Source organism: Mustela erminea, chromosome 18 (assembly GCF_009829155.1).
Source record: "Mustela erminea isolate mMusErm1 chromosome 18, mMusErm1.Pri, whole genome shotgun sequence".
Classification (NCBI taxonomy): domain Eukaryota; kingdom Metazoa; phylum Chordata; class Mammalia; order Carnivora; family Mustelidae; genus Mustela; species Mustela erminea.
Genome location: NC_045631.1, coordinates 49,862,273 through 49,883,656, shown reverse-complemented (window position 1 = coordinate 49,883,656; position 21,384 = coordinate 49,862,273). Strand labels below are relative to the sequence as shown.

The window sequence follows — 21,384 nt, the reverse complement described above, 5'->3', positions numbered from 1 at the left end:
AACGCCTGAATCCAGCAATTTCCCTCGAGTCACAGCCGATTCTTTTGTACAAACTGTGAAGCCAGTCGACCCATTCTCTGTCCCCGACCCCCACCCCCTCCTCGGACCTTTTTGCTCCATGGTGCCACCGGATGGCTGCCTTCTGAGGAGTTGATTGTTGAGTGGGGAGGTTGCAACATCAGGGGTCAGACCCCTGAAAGGGCTCGCGGCTTGGTGACGCAGAAGCGGTAGGACTCCAACAAAACCGTGACATGCGCAGAGGAGGGACGCCTGGCCTGCGCGTTAACCTTCTCCCGCGCTCGACCCCACGGCTGGGTAAACATGCGCACCCACGGCTTTCCTTCCTACGGGTCGCTCCCAACGCCTTATCACCCCCCCCCGCCCCCCACACGGACGGTCGCACGCACAGGTGGGTGACTCAGGCGCAGGAGCCAAGAACGACGACTTGCCATGGAACTGGATGAGGTACTTGGGATGAGCAATCGATCTTCCACCAGATAAAAGCAGGGATGAAATCTGAGATGATTTTATAATAAGGCACAATGTTTATAATTCATTTCCTGAGCACTTGCGTGTCCTCCCAGGAGCCATTGATATGCCCGGGGCTCCGTTCAGGAAGGGCTTTTAAACGTGCCAAAGGCAATTTTTCTTCCCCTTCTTTTATCAGAGGACATTCCCCAAAACACGAGTGTCGGCGGCCCAGTCCTATCACACGCAACCAAACGGCCCTAAAGTTTCAGCGCGCTTACTCCCAGACGCATGCGACATGCATCAGAAGGGAAACAGGATCTGGGGAATGTCAAAGGTTCACCAGTGTTTGTGATTTCATAACCCTTGAAATAAGGAAAAGAAAGAATAGCAGGCAACTTTCCAAAACACCTACTGATATTTACTCATGGAAAACAAATATTCTTGAGTGGGAGTTCCAATTCCAGCAGACAATACAATTCACCAAGTATTTTCACTTCGGGCAGCTAATCACCTTACTCATGAAATCTGTTGAGCTTCAACCTGTTTTTCACCGTCTGTAGAGACGCACTTACAAATTAATCGTGTAGCCTTAATCTTTCCCTTTGGGGCGCTACATCACAGCCCGAGTACCCACTGTCCTCATTGGGTAGGTGGTTTTAAAAGCATCTGCTTCAATTTTGCTTTTTCCTGAACATTCTTCAAGCCGGTGCTATAATGTGTCATAAAGGCAAGGAAGGCCCGAGCTTTCGAAGGACAGGCGCCTCTATCCCACAGGAGGTGTCGGGACGGACGTCACCAGGCAGAGGTCATCTGGAGTGGGGAGGCAAGGGTTTGCACCGATGGCCGCGTCTATGCCGCCCCTGGCCCGGCTTTGGAAGTGGCGTAAAACCTGGTACTTCCTTGCCATGTCTGGTCCCAGTTACACTGCAGGGAAGGGAGACTAATCCTTGGACGGCAAACAGCAGAGATGGGCGTGGGGACATGCACGAGTTTTGAAAAAGCACACAGAAACGCTCTGCCCTGTCCTGTTACAGAGAACGCGATGATCACGGCCCTGCCCGCCGTCCGGCTTTTCCGAGCTTCTCCGAGGGCCCACGGCGCACACCACGACCGCCGAGAGAAGACCGAGCGTCCACCCACTGCAGTGCAAAATTGCCTCGGCAAACGGGGCTGACCATTCAGCATAGGACGCACACCAATCAGCAATGACCAATTAGAATCAATGTGCTGATTGGCCAGTTGGGTGGAGACAAACATCCAATCACGGGAACACCACCATATCCGCAGAGGAAAACGGGACCAATCACAGCTCATCTGCCACCACCTGCCACTGGCTTGCGTGTCCTTGGGACACACCCCTATGCTTTTAGGTTTTCTTAAAGAGCACCAATTAATAGGAAAACAAAAACCACCACCATAAAAAGAGAAAGCAGAAATAAAACCATGGCTACTACCTAAAATTCTTACACCACTCTGATGTCCCAGGGTCAGACGACACCAACACGACAACTCCTTAAACTGCTATCCGAGGACCCGGCGATTTTTATTCTAAATAAATGAATGGATGTGATCTCCGACGGGACACAAGGTATTTTCCCCCAAAGTACAGTTTGAGATAGTCAGGACTTTTTAGGGAAAAATACCAGGTACGGGTCATGTTTATTTTGGCAAATGAGGTGAAATAAAAAGTAGAAATAAAATTGATAAGTACAAAATATAATGTTTTAATAATATATGAACATGAACATGAGAACGACATAAGCATGTTAAAAACTGTGATACGATACTACAAACGTGATTTTGATCATATGGAACCGGTAAAATTCTATACAAAAGCATCAACAAGGCATATTACGAGAAATCATTTCTTTCCCCAATATACGCAATTCTCAGCACACGCTCAAACGCACGCGAATATGGAAATGTGAAATAAAGGAATGTTAAAAAAATAATAACTTAGGCAGACACAAATAAAACCACCCCAAAGCATATGAGTGATGCATGTGTTTATGATCTTAATTACATTTAAGTATTAAAAAATGCCATTGATCTCACAGTTTACAGTATCCAAGTCTTCAAACCTGCTGGAAGAAATCCACAGTGTGGCCTGGACAGTGACGTCCACTGCCCTCGCCCTGAGCTACACAGGTAAGCCTTCCTGCGGTTACCTGAAAATCAAAAGACTCCGTTAATGATTTTCTCCAGGTCTAATGGGCATGTCAACAATAAACGAGGTCCTAACTCGGGAGTGGCTGGATAGCAGTTAAAAAGGTATTTGATATCAAAATTTCATCATTTATGCCAAGAAAGGATCTGAGCCCATCTGTACCAGGCAACAGAATCTTTTGAAAGGTGAATGATTCACAAGGTCTTAACTTTTAATCCAATGCCAAATAAGTGCTTTGGCCTTTCACTGCACGAAAAGGGAGGTTGTCTGACTGACTTAGAGCAGGTTAATGTAATCTATGTCCGTGATGTCTCTCTCTGGGAACCCTGGACTAAAAAGGCAGCCTGCGAAGCACACGCTGAGGGTACTAAAGTCACGGTGTTGCCACACCACCAAGCCGTTTATCTATTTTGGGCTGGAGAACATCTGTAAGCAGCGCCAAACCTCCAGGGGATACGGGCCTTTGAAGATGTGGGCTACCAGGCTGAGGATTGCATCACCTCGCTATCTTAAAAGACGGTCTCCTTAACCCTGCAACTGGGCTTCAAGACAATGTCTTGTCGGGACTGTGCAGGGGAGGCCCAGACTTGTCAGGCACCTGCGCGTCCTCTCATTCTGCTCTGATCGTGCTAAGCACAGTGATTATGAGAGGTGGGTGGCTCTTCCCAGATGGGCTATTTAATTTACAAAATCAGTATTTTTTCCCCAAAATTGATACTATGTGTAAGGATTTTAATAAAAACCCTACTGTCAACCCAGGAGACTCACAGGCGCCAGCAACAGAAACTAATCAGAAGGCCTTAGGAGAGTGGGCTGTACCTTCTGCCTTGGTATGTCGTCAGCTCTTCTTGAAGGACGGATGCTCTCTTCTGCAGAAAGTTAACCTAGAAAAAGACACCGTGTATGAGCAGAGGAGAATGTGGTTGAAAGGGCATTGGGGTGTAAGTAACGTGGCTCCCTAGATAACAGGCAGAGGATTCGTTGAATGTCAGTGTTGTACTTGTCACCTTTGCTCACACAGCATCCTTCTTGAAAATCCATCCGAGCCTAGAGAATCCATCGGATCTCCTTACTGTGGAGCCATCTTGGTCTGGCCCCAGCCCGTCCCTGGGGCCCCAGCTCATCCTCCCCCACCATCACCACTTTGTACACCATGTCCTCCCGGCTCCTTTGCCCTTTGGCATGGGCCATTTTCTCTCTTTGGAATGCCTGGCTAACCATCTTCCGTTTATCCTCCACTGTCACCTCTCCTACTGACTTCCTGGACGCCTCCCCAACCGCTCCCCGCCTCCTCGGCAAAGTCAGGGCCCCTCCTCTGGCCTCCTACTCCTGCGCTCCATTATTAGTACTTCTTGAACTGCCTTGGGGTTATTTGTTTTCAAATAACTGGAGAGCTCTTCTGGAACAAGGAGGATGTTTCTTCATCTCTGTGTCCCCAGCTTCTTTCAGGGGGCTGGGTGGGACGCTGGTGTTCACCAGCCTGTGACGAATGAAAGAGGGAGGAGAAAGAAAAGTACTGTCTTCTGGAAACCTCAGTCCATCCTGGGGAGTCCCTGAGGTTGGAGAGGCAATGCTGGTAGTGGAAAGAGCCCAAGCCAGAGTTGGGCCAGCTTGGATTCAAGTCCTGGCTTGGCATTGAAGGTTCTAGGGAAGTTACTTGAGCTCTTGATGCCTCATCTGGGAAATGGGACCGATGGCAGCTGCTTCCCAAGGTTAGGAGGAGGCCGTGATAAGCCCAGTAGAAGCCGCATAGCACATTCTCGTAAATCAGATCGTCACAGTGTGGTGTTTTGGGAAGCATACATTTCTATATAGTATTAAAGATCCCTGTGTTGGGTATGACTTCAAAAGCACCTTACACAAGCAAATAGAAGCGGTTTGGGGGTAACTTCTACTCTGGCTCCATGTAATCCAGTCAGCAGCATTCCATCATTTCAGAATTGTTTACCCTTGCCACCTCTGAACGGAAACCATGGCAACGGTTGATTCAGAAGCCTAGTTAGGCAAGAGAACACAGCCGGCAGAACAGCAAACGTGCTTGCGCGAGAGGATGTGGGTCCATATCCAAGGGGTCCCCGTCGGTTTCGCTTACTTATGATACCACCCCGGTTTTCACTCCAGCCCATTGCTCAAATGACCCACAGGACGATTGATAATGTTGACAGATGCAAGGATTACGCCGATTCGGCCTCCCTTCCCCCACCCTGCTTTGCAATTGGAATCCCAGCAATTTTCAGAAAATACAGGCACCTGTGCTTTCAAACTAAATCTGCACACTCCACGGCTGGTGACTCCCCTGCGCAGCTGCCAGTGCTGAGGCCCTCACGCAGCTGGCAGCCTTCTCTTTCTGGGTCAACATCCGGTTTTCCGAGGCTGAAGTGGCTTTTATTACAGCGAAATGATGTGAATGATAACAGAAGCCCCGCAGGTGGCTATCACGTTTCTTTTCTTGGTTCTTTTCTTCTAAAAAAAAACCCAGTCCTCTGAAGGTGCCAGGTCCTCCACTGCTGACCCCACGGAAGCTCTCCCACAAAGTTAATGGGTAAACCATGATGCAAGGGGGAGATTTAACCCTTTCTGCACTAATGCTTTCCTGCAGTACTTAGGATTATAGGCAGCAGCGGAGGCAGGAGCAGAGCCAACCGTAGTCCACGGAATGATAAATGATGGAATGAACATTTCATCTTCAGAGAAGAGGCTTTGGATGGAGGGGAATACACACGGGGCGGCCGACATTGGCTGCCCGCACTTTGTCCTGCACATTCTAAAGAGCCTATGTGAATATCATCAAATCCTACTGGTTCGTAAATCAATTTATTGAGCACCTACTATGTGGCAGGCACTGTTCTTGGCACAGAGAACCAAGACAGCTTTCCTAGAAAAAAGTATGATTTCCTTTTTTTTTTTTTTAAGTTTCTTTTTTTTTTTTTTTTTAAAGATTTTATTTATTTATTTGACAGACAAAGATCACAAGTAGGCAGAGAGGCAGGTGGGGGGGGCGGGGGAAGCGGGCTCCCTGCTGCGCAGAGAGCCCGATGCGGGGCTCAATCCTAGGACCTTGGGATCATGACCTGAGCCGAAGGCAGAGGCTTTAACCCACTGAGCCACCCAGGTGCCCCTTTTTTAAAGTTTCTTAACAGAGACATGATTTGCAAATATTTTCCCCTATGCCATGGTTTGTCTCTTCAGTTTCTGAATGTTGTCTTTTGAAGTATAAAGTTTTAACTTTTAGCAACGTTCAGTTCATCTGTTTTCTTCTTCTGCTGCTTGTGTTCTTGGTGTCACAGCTAAAAAAATAACTCCCACCTAACCTAAGGCGCAGAGTCACTCCTTGATCTAAGAAGACTTCTTAGAGTTTTCTTCAAAGAGTTTTGTAGTTTTTTAGCTCTTGCATTTAGGTCTGTGACCCGTTTTGCGCTCACTTGTTGAATTATCTGATCGTCCCAGTGTTTTTCTTTCCATTTTCCCTCAGTCTTGGAACATTGGGAAACCAACTGACCAAAAACAAAAAAAAATCTAAAATATTTATTTTTAATATATCTATTATATCTTTCTATCTCTATCTCTATCTATCTATCTATGAAAGGTTCCCCCCGAACCTCAGTTCTGTTTCATTGATCTCTGTGTCTATCCTTTTGTCAATATCACACTGTCTTGATTACGACAGCCTTGTAGTGACTTTTGAAATTGGGAAGCACGAGCCCTCCAAATTCATTCTTATTTTTTCAAGATGGTTTTGGCTACTCTGGGTCCTAGTTATTATTTTTCATCCATCTCAGTCATATGAGGATTCTTAGACATATAAAGGGAACATGACTGTTTTAGGGGAAAAGTGCGTTTTAGGTTCCTAAGTGCATTCGAAATGGGAATGTGTAGATTCTTTCCCAGTTTAGACAGACTAGCAGTAGATCAGATGTCAGACCAATAGATCAGACTAGCAATAGACCAGATTCTAGAAGTACCTGGAGAAAACTGATGCTGGAAGTTGTGAAATAATTTTAAGCATCTAAATTTATACCCATTGCCTCTCTCACACTGTATTTCATAACCTATACCAAGAACTACACATTTTGGCATGAAATATTTAACTGAATTGTTTGAATACCCTGTCATTATCCTGCTTGGGATTTAAAATGCATCTTGTTGTGTCTAACAACCGTACAGAACACACCAGAATAAAAATACTAATTTAACCATGGTTTCTGTTTCTCTGCCCTTTCGCACAGTCAGGAATCCCCCAATGTGCCAAGCGATGGCATTTGAGGCCTGGTACCAAGAGGAGCAAGGGGGAGCTGTATGGGAATGTGCGCTGTAAATGAGGGAAAGTAACCATAACTGAACACTTCAATTTCACGGGAGCTCATAAGAAAGTCTTATTGAGACAATGAGTTCCAAAACTAGTAAGAAAAACTTAAAAAAAGAAATCCAAACAGGGGCACTTGGGTGACTCAGTCGGTTAAGTGTCTGCCTTCAGCTCTGGTCATGATCCCAGGGTCCTGGGATTGAGCTCCACATCCCATCGGGGTCCCTACTCAATACAGGGGTCGGGGGGTGGGGTTCTGCTTCTCCCTCTGCCCCTCCCCCAGCTCATGTTCGCTCACTCTCTCCAACAAATAAAATCTTTAAAAAAACCCAAACAAAAACCAATTCATCCTCAGTTGTACCTTATGTTATGTATGTTACTACATTAATTTCTGGCATCAATTCAGAATTAAGCTTATTTGTGAGTCTGTTTTCAGTATATACACACCACCTGAACCCTGAGGAAACACCTTGATTCTAGGAATTACCTGAGACTTCAGGGAGGAAATGGTGTCTTCCAGTTCTTGTCTTAGAGACGCTGGCATCAACCCTTTGAATTTGGTTTCATATTCTTGTCGTATATAGGTTATCTAAAGTGAAAAAAAAATGAAAGCTTACCAATTCTTCCACAAAAATGACTGTTTTACATTTAAAATAGTAAATAATAGTATCTATTTATCACAAAGGTAAGTTTGCTGCATGTGGCCAATAAAGACAAAACAACAGGAGACAGAGTTACAAACTGGAAAGGCACCGGTCTGCCCTTGCGAGCCTGGGACAGACAGAGCCTGAAACACCTGTATTCCTTGAAAATCCCTCTTAATACAATTTTCAACACGTGATAAGTAAAACACCTGTTGTCTCCTCACCACTCGTGATATCACACTACACTGACCTTTTCCTGATCAGGATGTGGCTTACGGTCATGATGTGCTGTGATCTGAGGACAACTCATGCTATGTTGTTGTTTTGATTAAGACACTCCTTCCAACTGGCTAGGTATGTGGGTGCCTGAGAGAACGGACAGGACAATGAGGACAGGAATAAAGAAGAATCTGTGCAGCTGTGCCTTCAAGAGTCCTCAACTCAGGTGGACCCAACGGTCTTGCCACCGTGAGGGTCTTTGGCTCCTGGCCTTCCCTCTCCCTCCAGAACGCAATCAAGCCTAGGCTCAGCTAACTGACGGATCCCTGGGCTGGTAAAGCAGAGTTTGGTGGCTCATGCATTCATCGCCCTAAAAGCGAGGAAGGCAGAAGCAAGGAAGGCAGAAGAAAGGTCTTTGAAGGGCTATGTCTGTGCAGGAGGGAGAGGTACATGAGTGTGAGTGTGTGTGTGTGTGTGTGTGTGCGCGCGCGCGTGCGTGTGTGTCTTGGTGTCTTTCTCCTGTTGATTTCTCTTCCTCCTAATCTGAGATGCAACAGAATTAAAAAAAGCTACTGCATGTAACTTAACCAAATATTAAAGCAGAATTGCACAGTATTCCATAAATGATTCATCGGACACATCTGGAAATAAGGTAACATACTATGAAAATATGTGCAACTGAGCTCAGTTAGACAAGTCTGTGCATTGATTTACTGAGGATAATTTAAAATGATCAGCCTTTAATTCCCAACTTTTCTTAGACTAAACTGAATTAAGAAATGTGTTCTAACAGTTCATTTCATTATCCACTAAAATCCCACTGCAAATGTTCTAGAATATGATTTTTCAATTTTTGGCAAAGTGTTTCTTGACATATGTTATAATCTTGTGATTTACACCTAAAAGGAAAAAGAGAAATAATGAAACAGGATCTCTCCCCATGATGTAATATTTGATTTTTCCCACCTTCTCTTCTTGGATTCAAGTTCAATAGCTAGATCAAAATGAAAGGCACATGCAAAGCAAAACATATGCTTTATAAACCAGATTTTAAGGGCAACATTTGCTGAGGGTCATCAAGCTACTATGTTGACTAGATTTTTCTATTGTTCAACATCGGCTCTGAAATTTTGAGCTACTACTCCTTCAAAAGGGACTCGTGTGTGCTGTCTTGTATCCTTTTTTGGTTGGAGTATCTTCCCACTGTGCACATTTGTAAGACCACTGAGCTGGGTATAATAATGCGCAGCCCCACTTCCTTTCCCTGAGGACTTTGGTGACTTTCTTTGCAATGTCCTCTGGCATCATGTGTTCCTATGAAGTCTGAAGGTGGCTGGGTTGTTTGCTGTAGTGAAGGTGTCATTCTTTCTCTGCTTGGATGCCCATGTGATTTTCTTTTTCCTCGATTCAGGAACTCCACTGGGGTATGTTTTAGTACTAATGATGACCACTTTTCTTGGGACATTGTGTGTGCCATTTCCATCTTTTCTTGGGGCCGTCTTCCCTCAGTTTTAAGTACTTTGGTGGTGAAGGCCAAGCCCTTAGCTTCTGTTAATTCTCATAGTTTCTCTTGACTTCCTTGTCCCTGCTTCACTTTTCATATCTGATGGCTTCCTCCTACTGGGGGCTGGGCCACAGATAGCAGAGAGCGGTGTGTGAGCAAACCTGCCCTTTGATCACCCAGTTGTATCACTTTTCAATTCAGTAGGCTCTATTTTCTAACCTTTTATGAGGATCTGGGCATTTCCACTTCCTGTCAATTACTCCTTTCTTTTTATGATTTCAATGAATCTGAGTAAACTTAAATGAGCTCTTGGAAAATCTGAAGTGACCTCACTTATGAATGAGACTATCGACCAGGAAAATATTACTACCCTGAATCTTTAAACCCATATCCTGAATTTGAAAATCATTATACCAAGCAGAATCCTGTTACCTTAATAGAGTCATGGAAAACTTTAATCTGTTTTGCTCTATTTATAAGGTCAATAATGTTACTACCAGCAAGCATTTATGGAGTACTTCTGATGTGCTGGATCTAATCCTAAGTGCTTTAATAAGTGGTGAATCCTTCTGACACCCCAGCAAGGTAAACAGAGAGGCAGGAGAGTCATGATGGGAACTCAAGGAGTCTAACAACTGTCAAGCACACATTCTTAGCCACATGCCCTGCTGTTTCTCAAATAACCTTTTCAAATATTGAGATGTTTCTTCCAGCCCCAAAGGAAAAGGACACCACAGACACAACCGATTAAAGAACTTTCATCCATTACACACTGGTGCTCTCCCCAGTAGAAAAGAGGCCGAGGAAGGGGGCGGGTGCATGACCGTCCTTCCAGACGTCCATCTGTTCTTTGCTTTTTTTTTTTTTTTTTTTTTTTGATGACTACAATAACAACAATGACAATAATAATTCATTCCTCATCCTCTCCCATTGGTTTAAAATTTTAACTGAAGACTAATTTAAAATAATCTCTACAAATGCAATGCACATATTTCCCTAAACTAGAGATTCCATAAATCCCCCACAAAAGCACAGTTTTATGGTCCAGCCAGTGAAGGCTGTATCTAAGTTCGTCACATGGCAAAACGAGAAAGAGGAAGGAAAGGATTAGCTTATATTCCTTCATATCACTTTGGACTCCTGCTACTATTTTTCTATCCCCACCTTTGACCCGGGATGTGTTTGAGGGGGAATATTGAGGGGGTGATAATACTTATCTATAGACTAATCAGTCTATGAACTGCCAAACATGCCAATCTCCCTTCATCTTCCTGCCTTCCCACATTTCCCTTGTGGTCTGAATGTGGCCTTACAACAGATCAAGGAGCCAGAGGAAGCCAAACTGATTGGAGCAAAGGGTTTGATGGACGTACAATTCCTTTAACTACGGGAAATGAAAGTTCTTATATATAAATCTATCTTATTATTAGGTTTGAATATTCAAATTTTCATTAGCATACACTGTCCAATTATACTAGTGAGGGCGGTATTAGTTTATTAAATGCAGAAGCATTCAAAGACCGTGCTCACTTGAGTAATTCTGGAAGGGCATTTTCAGGACTAAAGTTTTGGCTCTTTTCCACCCCGCCTCAGCACTCCCCCCGTCCTCTAAAATCGCTGGGTGTGATTATCTTCTCTTCCACGTTCCTCAACCACCTCATGCCAAATAGACATCAGCCTCCCCGTCTCCCTTTCCTTCAACCTTCTTTGCTTTAGCAAAGGAAAATTAGGAATCGTAGGATGTCATGACGATGACATGACATTCCTGTAATGTAGTAAGTCCCCTGGGCGCAGAGGGGGAATAGTGTAGGTATAACACAGCACCCACGTGACCAAAGACAGCTGTGCCCCGCGCCATGGCAACAGATCGTCCGCCTTTCCCTCAAAAGCACAGCGCTGACAGTATTTCCCTTAATTTTTAAAAAGGACCATGAAGACAGAGAACATCCATAACCGGAGTTCAGTGTTACACTCAAGTAAAACTTACAGCCCGGGAGATCGGCCAAATTTGGATAAACCAGAGTCTACTGACCGTACACAATTGGCAGTTGATTCGAGCCAATGGGATCTCTGGAGACAAAAACCCAAAGTGATGGTTGAAAAAAGCGAACTTGGAAAACCTTACAATTGCACTGAAAATACAGGAGGAGAATGAAAACACATTTTGTGGTGTTTTTATTGAAAAACATTCTCAACTAGTCATGTTGACATGTCAAAACCATGTGAAACATGTCCCCCTCCTGTGGTATAACAAAACAACAAGTAAGATGGAAGCCTGCAGCTTAGGGACGGTGTCTCAGCCACGGGGTATTTTATTGTAAGCTTCCACGAGCCAAGATGGCATTCACTTCTGAAGAGGTGAGGAGAGGGGAGGCCACTGGTGCCCCCTGGGATTCCCATGTCACATGTCCCTGCACGGTCATTTGTGAATTGTTTTCTGAGTTAAGAGTGAAGCATTTTGGGAAAATGGCTGTGCCTGATACGACTTTACAAAATCCAACTGAGAATTTTGGGGCTCAGCTCAGCAGAGGAAAGAGGGAACTGAGTCAGACTTCTACTGATGGCATCTCTAAACGATTGCCCCACTTTTCTGCGTCGCCCCAGGACCATCCCAGTCTGGAATGCCTTCATCTCACACCCGACCCACGGCAATACCGGGTATGTTGGTTTTGATTTTGGATTCAAATTTTCTTAACATTTGAAATCAGGGACACCTGGGTGGCTCCGATGGTGGCGCGTCTGCCTTTGGCTCAAGTCATGATCTCTAGGTCCTGGGATCGAGCCCCACATCAGGCTCCTGGCTCAGCAGGGAGCCTGCTTCTCCCTCTCCCTCTGCCCTCCTCATTCAAATGAATAAATAAAAATCTTAAAAAAAACTTACAATCAAAGTAAAATCCTTTAGTGAGACCAACAAGGTCCCCCACAATCTGGCCTCTATTCACCTCCCATCCCCCATCACGGGACGGTCCTGTCACTTCCAGATACCAGGTTCGTTGGCTTCTTTCTGTCCGTTCACCAGGTGCCTGGGTGATTTTCTTCACAATAGGCCCTTTTTCCTTTTCTTCTGCCTACTTCCTGTCCCATGCAATAGTCTTCCTCAGTTTCCTTTGGAGAATGGGGGCCACACCAGCCCTCTCTTTCAAGCTGTGACCCACTCTCTTGTCATTTAGCTGGCAAGGAGCCCTCTCAGCAATCTGCTGTTACTCCTGGGACTTCTCTCCCAGCTGCCTCTGCCTGCTGATGGGCTCGGGACCCCGTACTGGCAGCTTTGGCTTCACTCATCACTCTGGGGTTCTGTTCTGTTTCCAAATCACATGTGGATGTCCATCCTGCTTTTGACTCTGAATACATTTTGCTTTTCTTTATTTTTTTTTCAAGATTTTAAAATTTATTCATTGGAGAGAGACAGGGAGAGTGAGCAAGTACATGAGAAGGGGGGGGCAGAGCAGGGAGCCCTAAGTGCCGCTCGATCCCAGGACCCTGGAATCATGATCTGAGCAGAGTGCAGACACTCAACCAACTGAGCCACCCAGGTGCCCCCATTTTACTTTTCTCTTTCTTTTTTTAAATACAGTCTTAATACCTCCCTAATACAATAAGAACCCAGACTCTGGAGCGGGAATGTCAGAGCTGAATCTGAGTTGGGTCCCTAACTGCATGCCTTGGGAAGGTTAACTTCTCCGTGCCTCAGTTTCTTTATCAGGAAAATGGGAGTTATAAATTCTTGAGGCTGCCATGAGATTTAGGTAATTTAATATATATAGAAGTTTTACAAGAGTGGCACTTAGTAAATAAATGTTCAATAAATGTTAGTTATCATTACATCATATAATGGAGACTATCCATATATATTTCATTACATAATATCTACGTATATTATGAATTACATATATATATATTTTTTATTTAACCAAGCCTCTACTACTATACTTTTTGATTTCTGATTATTTGCAATGCTAGAAATCCTCATAGCCAATTATTTGCATATATTCGCAATGAACTTAGCCCTTAAGGGCTCCATTTAAGTCTCTTTTCACATTAGTATTTACGGGTTGAGAAAGTACATTATGACAAAAGCTTCTAGGAGTTCGGGATTGATTTTAATTGAATTTGGATTTTATAATTAAAATCATCAACATATCTTTGGAAAGCAGTAGTACCTGTTTCTGACTTGTGTTATTTATCCTGGGTACTGACCGTGATTGGCGTATATGTGAGTTTTCTCAGAGCCTTGTCAATAGCTCGGGTTCACAGGTGGGGAATCTCTGAAGGAAAGGATCTCAGCTTAGAACTTCCTCTCCATCCTGCCTGGATTTCTATCATTTAGTTATATACGGGAGCGTTGGGGGGAATTATCAGATGCTTCTTCTTCTCATTGTGAATTCGTGTATTCAGAGCTGTGTCCTAACACCTGGCTTAGCTGAATGTCGTAAAGCAAACTGAGTTTGATTGTTGAGTAAGTTGCAGGGGGTCAGAGAGGAGGGAAAGAACAAGGGGTAAATTTGAAGCGTATATTCCGAGAGCGGCTGAACACGGGTAGGCACTACAGTGGGGGGTTTGGAGTAAGTGAAGGACATCAAAAGGACGCTGGGCTTCTGAAGGGTGGTGACAGGCAGGTAAGAGGTGGGGGACACAGAGAGGAAGGTTACTGGGGGGATCTGATAGAAGGCGAACAGAAACGCGGGGGATGTTTCTCCGCAGAGGGCCTTTGTGCACCATAAAGTTTTTGCATGGGCTTTTAGGGGCGTGAGTATAGGAAACTCATTGGTTTGATACTGAATTCCAATGTGGTTTAAAGAATAAGAATGAAAGACATTGTAGTAAAAGATGATGCCAAAAAAATGTTCCAGTGCAGCTGAGAAAAAATGCTCTGCCTTCTAAGAAATCTCATTTTTATTGGGGTTAAGGTATTATGCGTTGCCACAGCAACTGCCAAGAGAGATCCATTCTAAGGAAGGTGCTCTGCGGCTGAGCTGGTGCACTTTGATTCTCAAATACAAAGTGAAAGTGTAGAAGGAACCATAATTTTCTCAACAATCTTCAAAATATTTCATTTTCCCCTCTTTCTTCTATATGGTTTTATCTTATGGTTCTTTATTCCAACGGGGGTCCCCTCACACCGAGGCAGTGGCTCATAGGACTCCCTTGTTCCGTGTACATTGGGACCCCCAAGCCTCCCAGGAAAGGGGGTGGCTGATTAAGGAAGCCGCCATCAGCCTCTCTAGTGGGAGGAGAGAGCATGAACTAGTTTCTGGAAAGGGTTGTGGTTTTAGGAGGAAGGAATAGTTTTCTGGTACTTTGGAGAAAGTGGTGGCCTGAGGGTGAAGACAGTGGTCTGAGCCACGCACTTCAGTTAGCTTTGGATGCTCTAAATTCAGCTGCAGGTAGTCGAAAAGATTCCTGACAGCAGAAAGAAAGCCAGGTCTCATAAGTCTATTCATAAGAATCAACACATATAGAAAAGACGGGAATCAGGTACGATAATCAGAGGCCAGAAAATGACCAATAAACTGCCTAACTCTGTCAACGAAGCAAAGACCTAAATACATAAGAAGACTGAGGTTGTGGCAGGAAATAAATAAGCATGAATATTAAAATTTTGGAGGACATGTTGCCCATAAGCGGTACGCCTTCCCTCCTGATGTCGGAGAAAAATCCGAAACCCTATTTTAGAGCTCCTAGAAACAAATGTGGCCTTTAGAGGTACTCATTTCGAATTTCACAAGATAATGTGTGGTGGATATTTGTTTCACCCTCTAAGCACTCATTCGAGAGGCTTCTGGGTCCTGGAATACACCCCTCCCCTCCCACAGTCGCATGCGCATAGTATGTGATAAGGCCTAGCCAGTCATCATATCACATTCCCCTTGTGCTGGGATCATCTGGAGCCTGGGTCCATGAGCCAAGTTGAGGTAACCGGAGTCACCGAGAGAGGGACAGGGGACCAACCCTCTCACCCACTAGACTTCACCCAGGGGATGTCATTCTGGGGTTCGCCGGCCATCTTGCTACCACGAGTGAAAGCTGGACTGAGAGGGGAGACAATCCCGAGGAAAAAGCCCTGAGAACTGAAGAGAGAAACCGGGTCCTTTGTCCAGCTGACCCCGAAGTTTGCCCTGTCCTTTAGATTTCTCAGTTTGGGTTGGTCAAATCACGACTCAAATGGTCGTGATTGAAACAAGGGAGAACAGGGAAAATACGAACTCGCATCTACGTGTTGTGTCTGACAAAGGGTCAGCAAACTGTGGCCTACCGGCCAGGGCTGGCCCACCACCTATTTTTGTAAATAAAGCTTTATTGGAACACAGCAATGCTCATTGGCTTACCTATTATCGGTGGCTGCTTTTACATGACAATGGAAGAGCTGAGGGTTCTGACAGAGACTCCACAGGTTAAGCTTAAGCCCCAAAAGGTCAGCCGACACCCTGCACTCGACAGAACCACAAAGTGGGCCGCACGCTTGTTCTGCTGTCCCTCCGACTGCGGCCGACAGCATTTATCTCGGGGCGTGGCACATGGTTGCAGCTCAACAAACATTTGCTGAGTGAATGAATGACTCAAACCTCACAGCGCCCTGTGCTAGGTCCGTCTTGTCTTCAGACCACAGGAGCTTCAGAATGTCTAGATTAAACAAATCACAAAACCTTTCCCGTAATACCAAGAGTAGATTCTGTCTGTGAAGACCATGACGGTCCTGTGGTTTGTAATCAGTGCCGAGGCTGCGGATAAGCAGGCCGGCTTCAGGGCTGAGAACATCGGAGGCAAACCCTGGGGCCCGCAGGGCTGCTGAGATTTGCCCTGAGGGAGGCGAGCTGGCTTCATCCCTGTTCTGCCCCCTCCTCCAGCTTCCTCAACCACCAGACTGCCTATAGGGTGGCCACATTAGATGACCCCTGCTTCCTGGTGTGTGTGTGTATGGGTGTGCATTTCTCCTGAAATTAAATGCTGGCTCCTTTCTCACTGCAATATATTATTTTGGTTTCTAAATGCTTGTCTTCTGAACAATACCATCGCTGGAAGCAGAGACTCAGAAAGGCGGCATGGGGAGCCTGGGGAGGTATGTCTTGGAAAACGTGGACACCGGGAGGGTCGAGTTTACGGGAGTTAAAGGGTCGCAGCGTGTCCACTTTACTTTGGAAGATCCACCTCTGAAAGGGTTTGAAGAGAACACTTTGGGGAGGGACCGGGTGGTTTTCACTGTTCTCCTCTCGGAGAGAGTGGGTCAGCCCTTTCTGCGTGGGGCCAGACTTTGTGCAAAGGTAGGGTCCATCCACAGAGGACCAAAATCACACCCAAGGCAGGGAGGGGAAAGGCTCCTGAGACTTTTAACTGACTTTCTTAAATAGAAGACCCATGAAGACGTACGGAGCGACACTGATACTTGGTATGGCTGGTCAGGGTTTCGGAGTCTATTTGATATTTACTCTTCATGCCCTGAAGTAAGGTTGAAACACTTGGCATATGGTAAATGCTCAGCGAACATTGTTCTTATGAGTTAATGACGAACAGAGCTATGGTTGAACTGGTAGTCGGGTCCCCGAAATTATGGAGGGCAGGAGAAGCCATCCCACCAAGTTTTGGTTGAATGTAACAGAAAATAAAGAGAAATCAACCCTGACACCTGTTCTGGCAGGCACCGTACGGAGGAACGGGTGCATCACCTTCCACCTGTGGTCAAGACGCCATTCAGTCCTTCCAGAACACTTGGAGACAGATAATATCACCCATTTCACAGACGAAGAAATAGGACCACAGTGACTTACTGCTCAAGTTGGCGCTGACACCGGACATCTAAACCCGCACTGTGCCCACTCACGGTGAGGGCCCTGGGAGGTGGTGGGGGGTGAGGAGGATTCATCTGGAAATATTGCAGAGAGAAGTCAGGAGAGGAACAGCCTGAGCCTCAGGGACAGCGGGAGCGGCTGGAATGATCTAGGAGAGTGAGCGCGCAGGTTTAACGGCAAGGTGGTGGGAAGGTCCTATCACAGATGCTGACCCTGAGCTGGCTCGCAAGAAACAAGAGTGAGAGGTGAGCTGAATGAGAATCTAGGCCTCAGCCACGTACCCAGACGAGCCGTGTCCCTGGAGAGACAGGGTAATGGCTGGAGGGAGCCTGTCTGCGCGTGGGTGGGGGAGGAGACACGCTTCGGGTTGGCATTTACTTAGTGTAGGTGCTGGGAGATGCTGGCGAGGGGAGGCTGCCGTGGAGCTGACGAGAAAGGCCGAGATTGGAGGCCTGAGAGCCTGGGCTGGAAGAGCACGTGAAGCCTCGGGAAAGGAAGGGCGCTCTGAAGGGGAAGGAGAAGCTAAGAACCCCCCAGCAGCAGAGGGTCACCCACGAGGGGCTTCCCCGCGCAGGGCGCAGGAGAAGCAGAACCAGAGACACATCAGGAATGGCAGGAGAGGTGGGCTGAGAGGCAGCAGGGTGGGGAGCACGGCTTTGGGTTTCACAGGCAGGGGCGGCCGCAGGGAGGCCAAGGACCACGGGCATCACCTGCCCCCCAGGTGGCCAGCCATCTAGACCGCCTGGCAGGCCCGAGAGACGTGGGTGAACAGCGACGCTACACGAAAGGGTTAGGATGGAAGTAGTTTGTTGATAAATACGTTGCTTCCCGTTTTAAAGCGAGGATTACAGTAGGAGTATCCGCACCTGCCCTTCCCTTAAACGTCACTCCGAATACCTGACCTCGTCTGAGACTTCTGACCTGCTTTGAGGGCATTGTTCAAAAGAGGCAAGCTATGACTGCTCTTTCTTTTCTGCATATTTAAACTCTTGACAATTATAAATAAGTTAAATCTCTCCCTCAAAGTACCAATTATCTCCTTATGTCTGAGAAGGCATGTCTTGCCAGATAGAGCATTCTATACAAAACACAAAATAGAAATACAAAGGCGGTCATTGTCCCACTGGTGCCCCGGGATTTACTTAGGCAGTTCCAATTAACACTAATGAGGATTTTGTGCATGAATCCCCTTACCTCCCAACGAATGGGAACAGAGACCCCACAACCTCAGAGCAGACAATTTCAAAACACCATTGTAAACAGTCACTGACTACATTCACGCGTTGTTCACCTTTACACAGCAGAGATAAAAGGAATTTTCATTCAATTAAAAGTTAGGGAACGTGCAGTTATCCAAAGACCCCATTCAGGCGTTCTGAATGACGACGGTCGGGATCTGGATCTGGCCAGCGTTTCCGGGTGATTACTCTGTGCAGCTCTGTGTGGAGCGGAGAACGGGTTTTGTCCTCTGGAAGCTTGCACGTTTGACATCGGACATGTCAAAAGGAGCTACATAAAGACATAACTGAAGCATCATGGGCCAAGGAAGGGAATCGGAGAGACTGATCGCTTCTCCGTGGGCTAGTGGGAGTCTTTAGAGAGGGGATGAGACCTGACTGGGACTTCGTGGAAAGAGGAGGAACTTTCTGGACGGAGGAGAGGGAAAGCGGGAGGCACGCAGGTGAGTGCGTGTGGCGAGCTTCGGGTCAGCCAAGCGGTCGGGTGTGGATGCGGGTCGTGCAGTGGGCAGGGGGCGAAGGAGGCAGGTAGAAGCGGCTCCTCGTTGTTGTTTTTCTCCTTCAACTGCTTATCTGCACTGTCGCCCATTTTTTAAAGATGCAGATCTGACCACGTTGCCTACCCCCCATCAGGAGAGCTCTTCAGTGACTTTTTCTTTTAATCTCTAGACCGAGGCCAACCTTGTTGGCACGGGTCCCCTAAGAGCCTTCTCGGCTGATCTTGTTTCCCAAGGCTGTGCTCCAGGGGGGACCGTGCACTCCACCCCACCCCCCAAATCCCACGCCCTTTTGTGCCTCGTGCCTTTGCACATATCGTTCTGTTCTCTCTTCTCCCCCTGACCAGCTGGAGCGCTACTCACTGTTCTCACACAGACCCTCTCGCTGGGACACCTTTCCTTAGTTGTCCAGGCAGGCCGACCACTCCCTCCTAGTACACCTGCAAGCCTGACGCATCTAACAGCGGGCGGTCATCACCAGCGGCGGCTGACAATGACTGTTTTCTCTGTGTTACGCGCCACGCGCCACGTGGCATCCCTCCGCCTATATTTTAGTTTATCAACTCTCCCTTCTAATTCCAGGGGGTACCTGCAGGACTATTTACATATGAAGAAACAGCTGAGCGGCTGTATCTTCGTCACAGCCACTCAGCTAGTTAGCAGGTGCGTTAGGACCTGTATCTAGGTCTTCCGTACCCAGGGCCTCTGTTTTACTTCATTGTCACAGGGTAATTATTTATTCACTGCTTTCTCCTCTTAGACTGTGGGTCCCCTGAGCATAGATAGGTTCTATGTTTTAACTGGAGGTCAATGTTATTGAAAAAGAAAATAAGATTACCTCATTATTGAGCTGAAGCTTGAAAACATTATATAAGAACTGTTTTTTTTTACCAACATGCAGGCATTTCTACCAGCCTCTTATGCAGGCTGGACTTTGCATGAAGCAAAACACACTTGACCACATACTTCTGGGCTCTACACCTGCTCTAGGTCTGATGGAGAAATGGCCCAAGAGCAGCTCACATTTAGTGCGAGACAGACGGGGTTTCTGTTTTCACAAATCAGACACACTGGTAGGAATATTAAGTTGGCCTGGTCTACTGAGACATATGCGACAGTAAAATTTCTGTTGGAAATAGTTACATTAAAGTATCTTTTAAAAAACTTGGGTACATTGTTCCTGTCTTCAATAAAACCAACACAACCCCAAGAAACTGTGGGGAGATTAGCAGTCCGTTAGACTGAGCAAGAGGCTTCCTCTTCTAATCTTCTTTTCATTATTGTTTGCACTAGTGTGCTTTTCCAGGAATGTCTCGGTGCATTCTTTATAAAACTGTTGCCCAGATCTTTTCTAAAACACATCAAACCAACAAAGGTCAAGTAAAGAGCAGGAAGATTTTGTTCTTTCAGTTGAAGACATTTCTTTAATATTAAAAATGTACTGAAATCTAGAAGCATATTCTGATGATGTCTGAAAAGAATTCATGGTGGAGAAGTCAAGACACAAAGGGAAAAGCTCTCGACAAGCATTGCTGGCTGAGAGATCCTCATTGGGACAGCTTTCTTCTTTACTTCAAGGACAGACAAAAATCACTATTTAAAAATAGAAAAAAATTTCCTAAACATTAAGTGCTGATATTATGACTAATGTTATTCTTCATGCTTACTGGCCCTCAAGGTAAAATATATTATAGCGAACATTTCAACCACCTCATTTATATGTGAAAACAAACAGGAAGAGTGGCTTTTCTAATTCAGATTGAATTCTAGGGGTTTTGTTTTTGCTATTTATTTCCAAACTATTAGAGGCTGCTGTCAGATCTTTCTGTGTGGCTCGAGTGCCCAAGTGGGTTGCTCAGAACTCTGTAATCATTTTACTCCCCTCTTTATCTTGTACATATATTTAAAACCAATGGTGGCAGCAGAAAGTCTGAGACTTGGGGGACAAGGATACCACTTATGTTGCATCACGCTAACTTTTTTTTTTTTTACAGCCTCGAGAAAATCTTTTTGTGATAGATTTTCTTTGAGAAAATTAATCTTGCTTCCTCCTGGCCTTAAGAAGATTAAAAAAAAAGATTTTATTTATTTATTTGACAGAGATCACAAGTAGGCAGAGAGGCAGGCAGAGAGAGAGAGAGGAGGAAGCAGGCTCCCCACTGAGCAGAGAGCCCGATGCGGGGCTCGATCCCAGGACCCTGGGATCATGACCTGAGCCGAACGCAGAGGCCTTAACCCACTGAGCCACCCAGGCACCCCGCCTTAAGAAGATTTTATTTCATTTTCCTTTTCTTTACTTTCTTTCTTTTTTTTAAAAAAGGTTTTATTTATTTGTCAGAGAGAGAGAGAGAGCGAGCACAGGCAGACAGAACGGCGGCAGAGGCAGAGAGAGAAGCAGGCTCGCTGCAGAGCAAGAGGCCTGATGTGGGACTTGATCCCAGGACGCTGGGATCATGACCTGAGCCGAAGGCAGCCGCTTAACTGACTGAGCCACCCAGCATCCCTCTTTTTCTTTTTTAAAGGAGATTTTAAATAGGTGGGCCCAAGTCCCTGGCAA

General features: G+C 45.9%; 1 protein-coding gene across 1 annotated transcript in view; it reads right to left on the bottom strand.

The window, feature by feature from the left end:
* Positions 1-1,984: 1,984 nt before the first annotated feature.
* Positions 1,985-21,384, bottom strand: part of CEP112 (centrosomal protein 112) — a 406,137-nt gene continuing 386,737 nt past the window's right edge. Inside the window, exons 25-27 of the mRNA XM_032319493.1 lie at positions 7,429-7,530; positions 3,458-3,522; positions 1,985-2,639 (exon numbers count right to left, since the gene is read on the bottom strand). Of these exons, the coding sequence (XP_032175384.1) occupies positions 2,636-2,639; positions 3,458-3,522; positions 7,429-7,530 (171 nt within the window). The 3' untranslated portion in view covers positions 1,985-2,635. The remainder of the gene's footprint in view (positions 2,640-3,457; positions 3,523-7,428; positions 7,531-21,384) is intronic.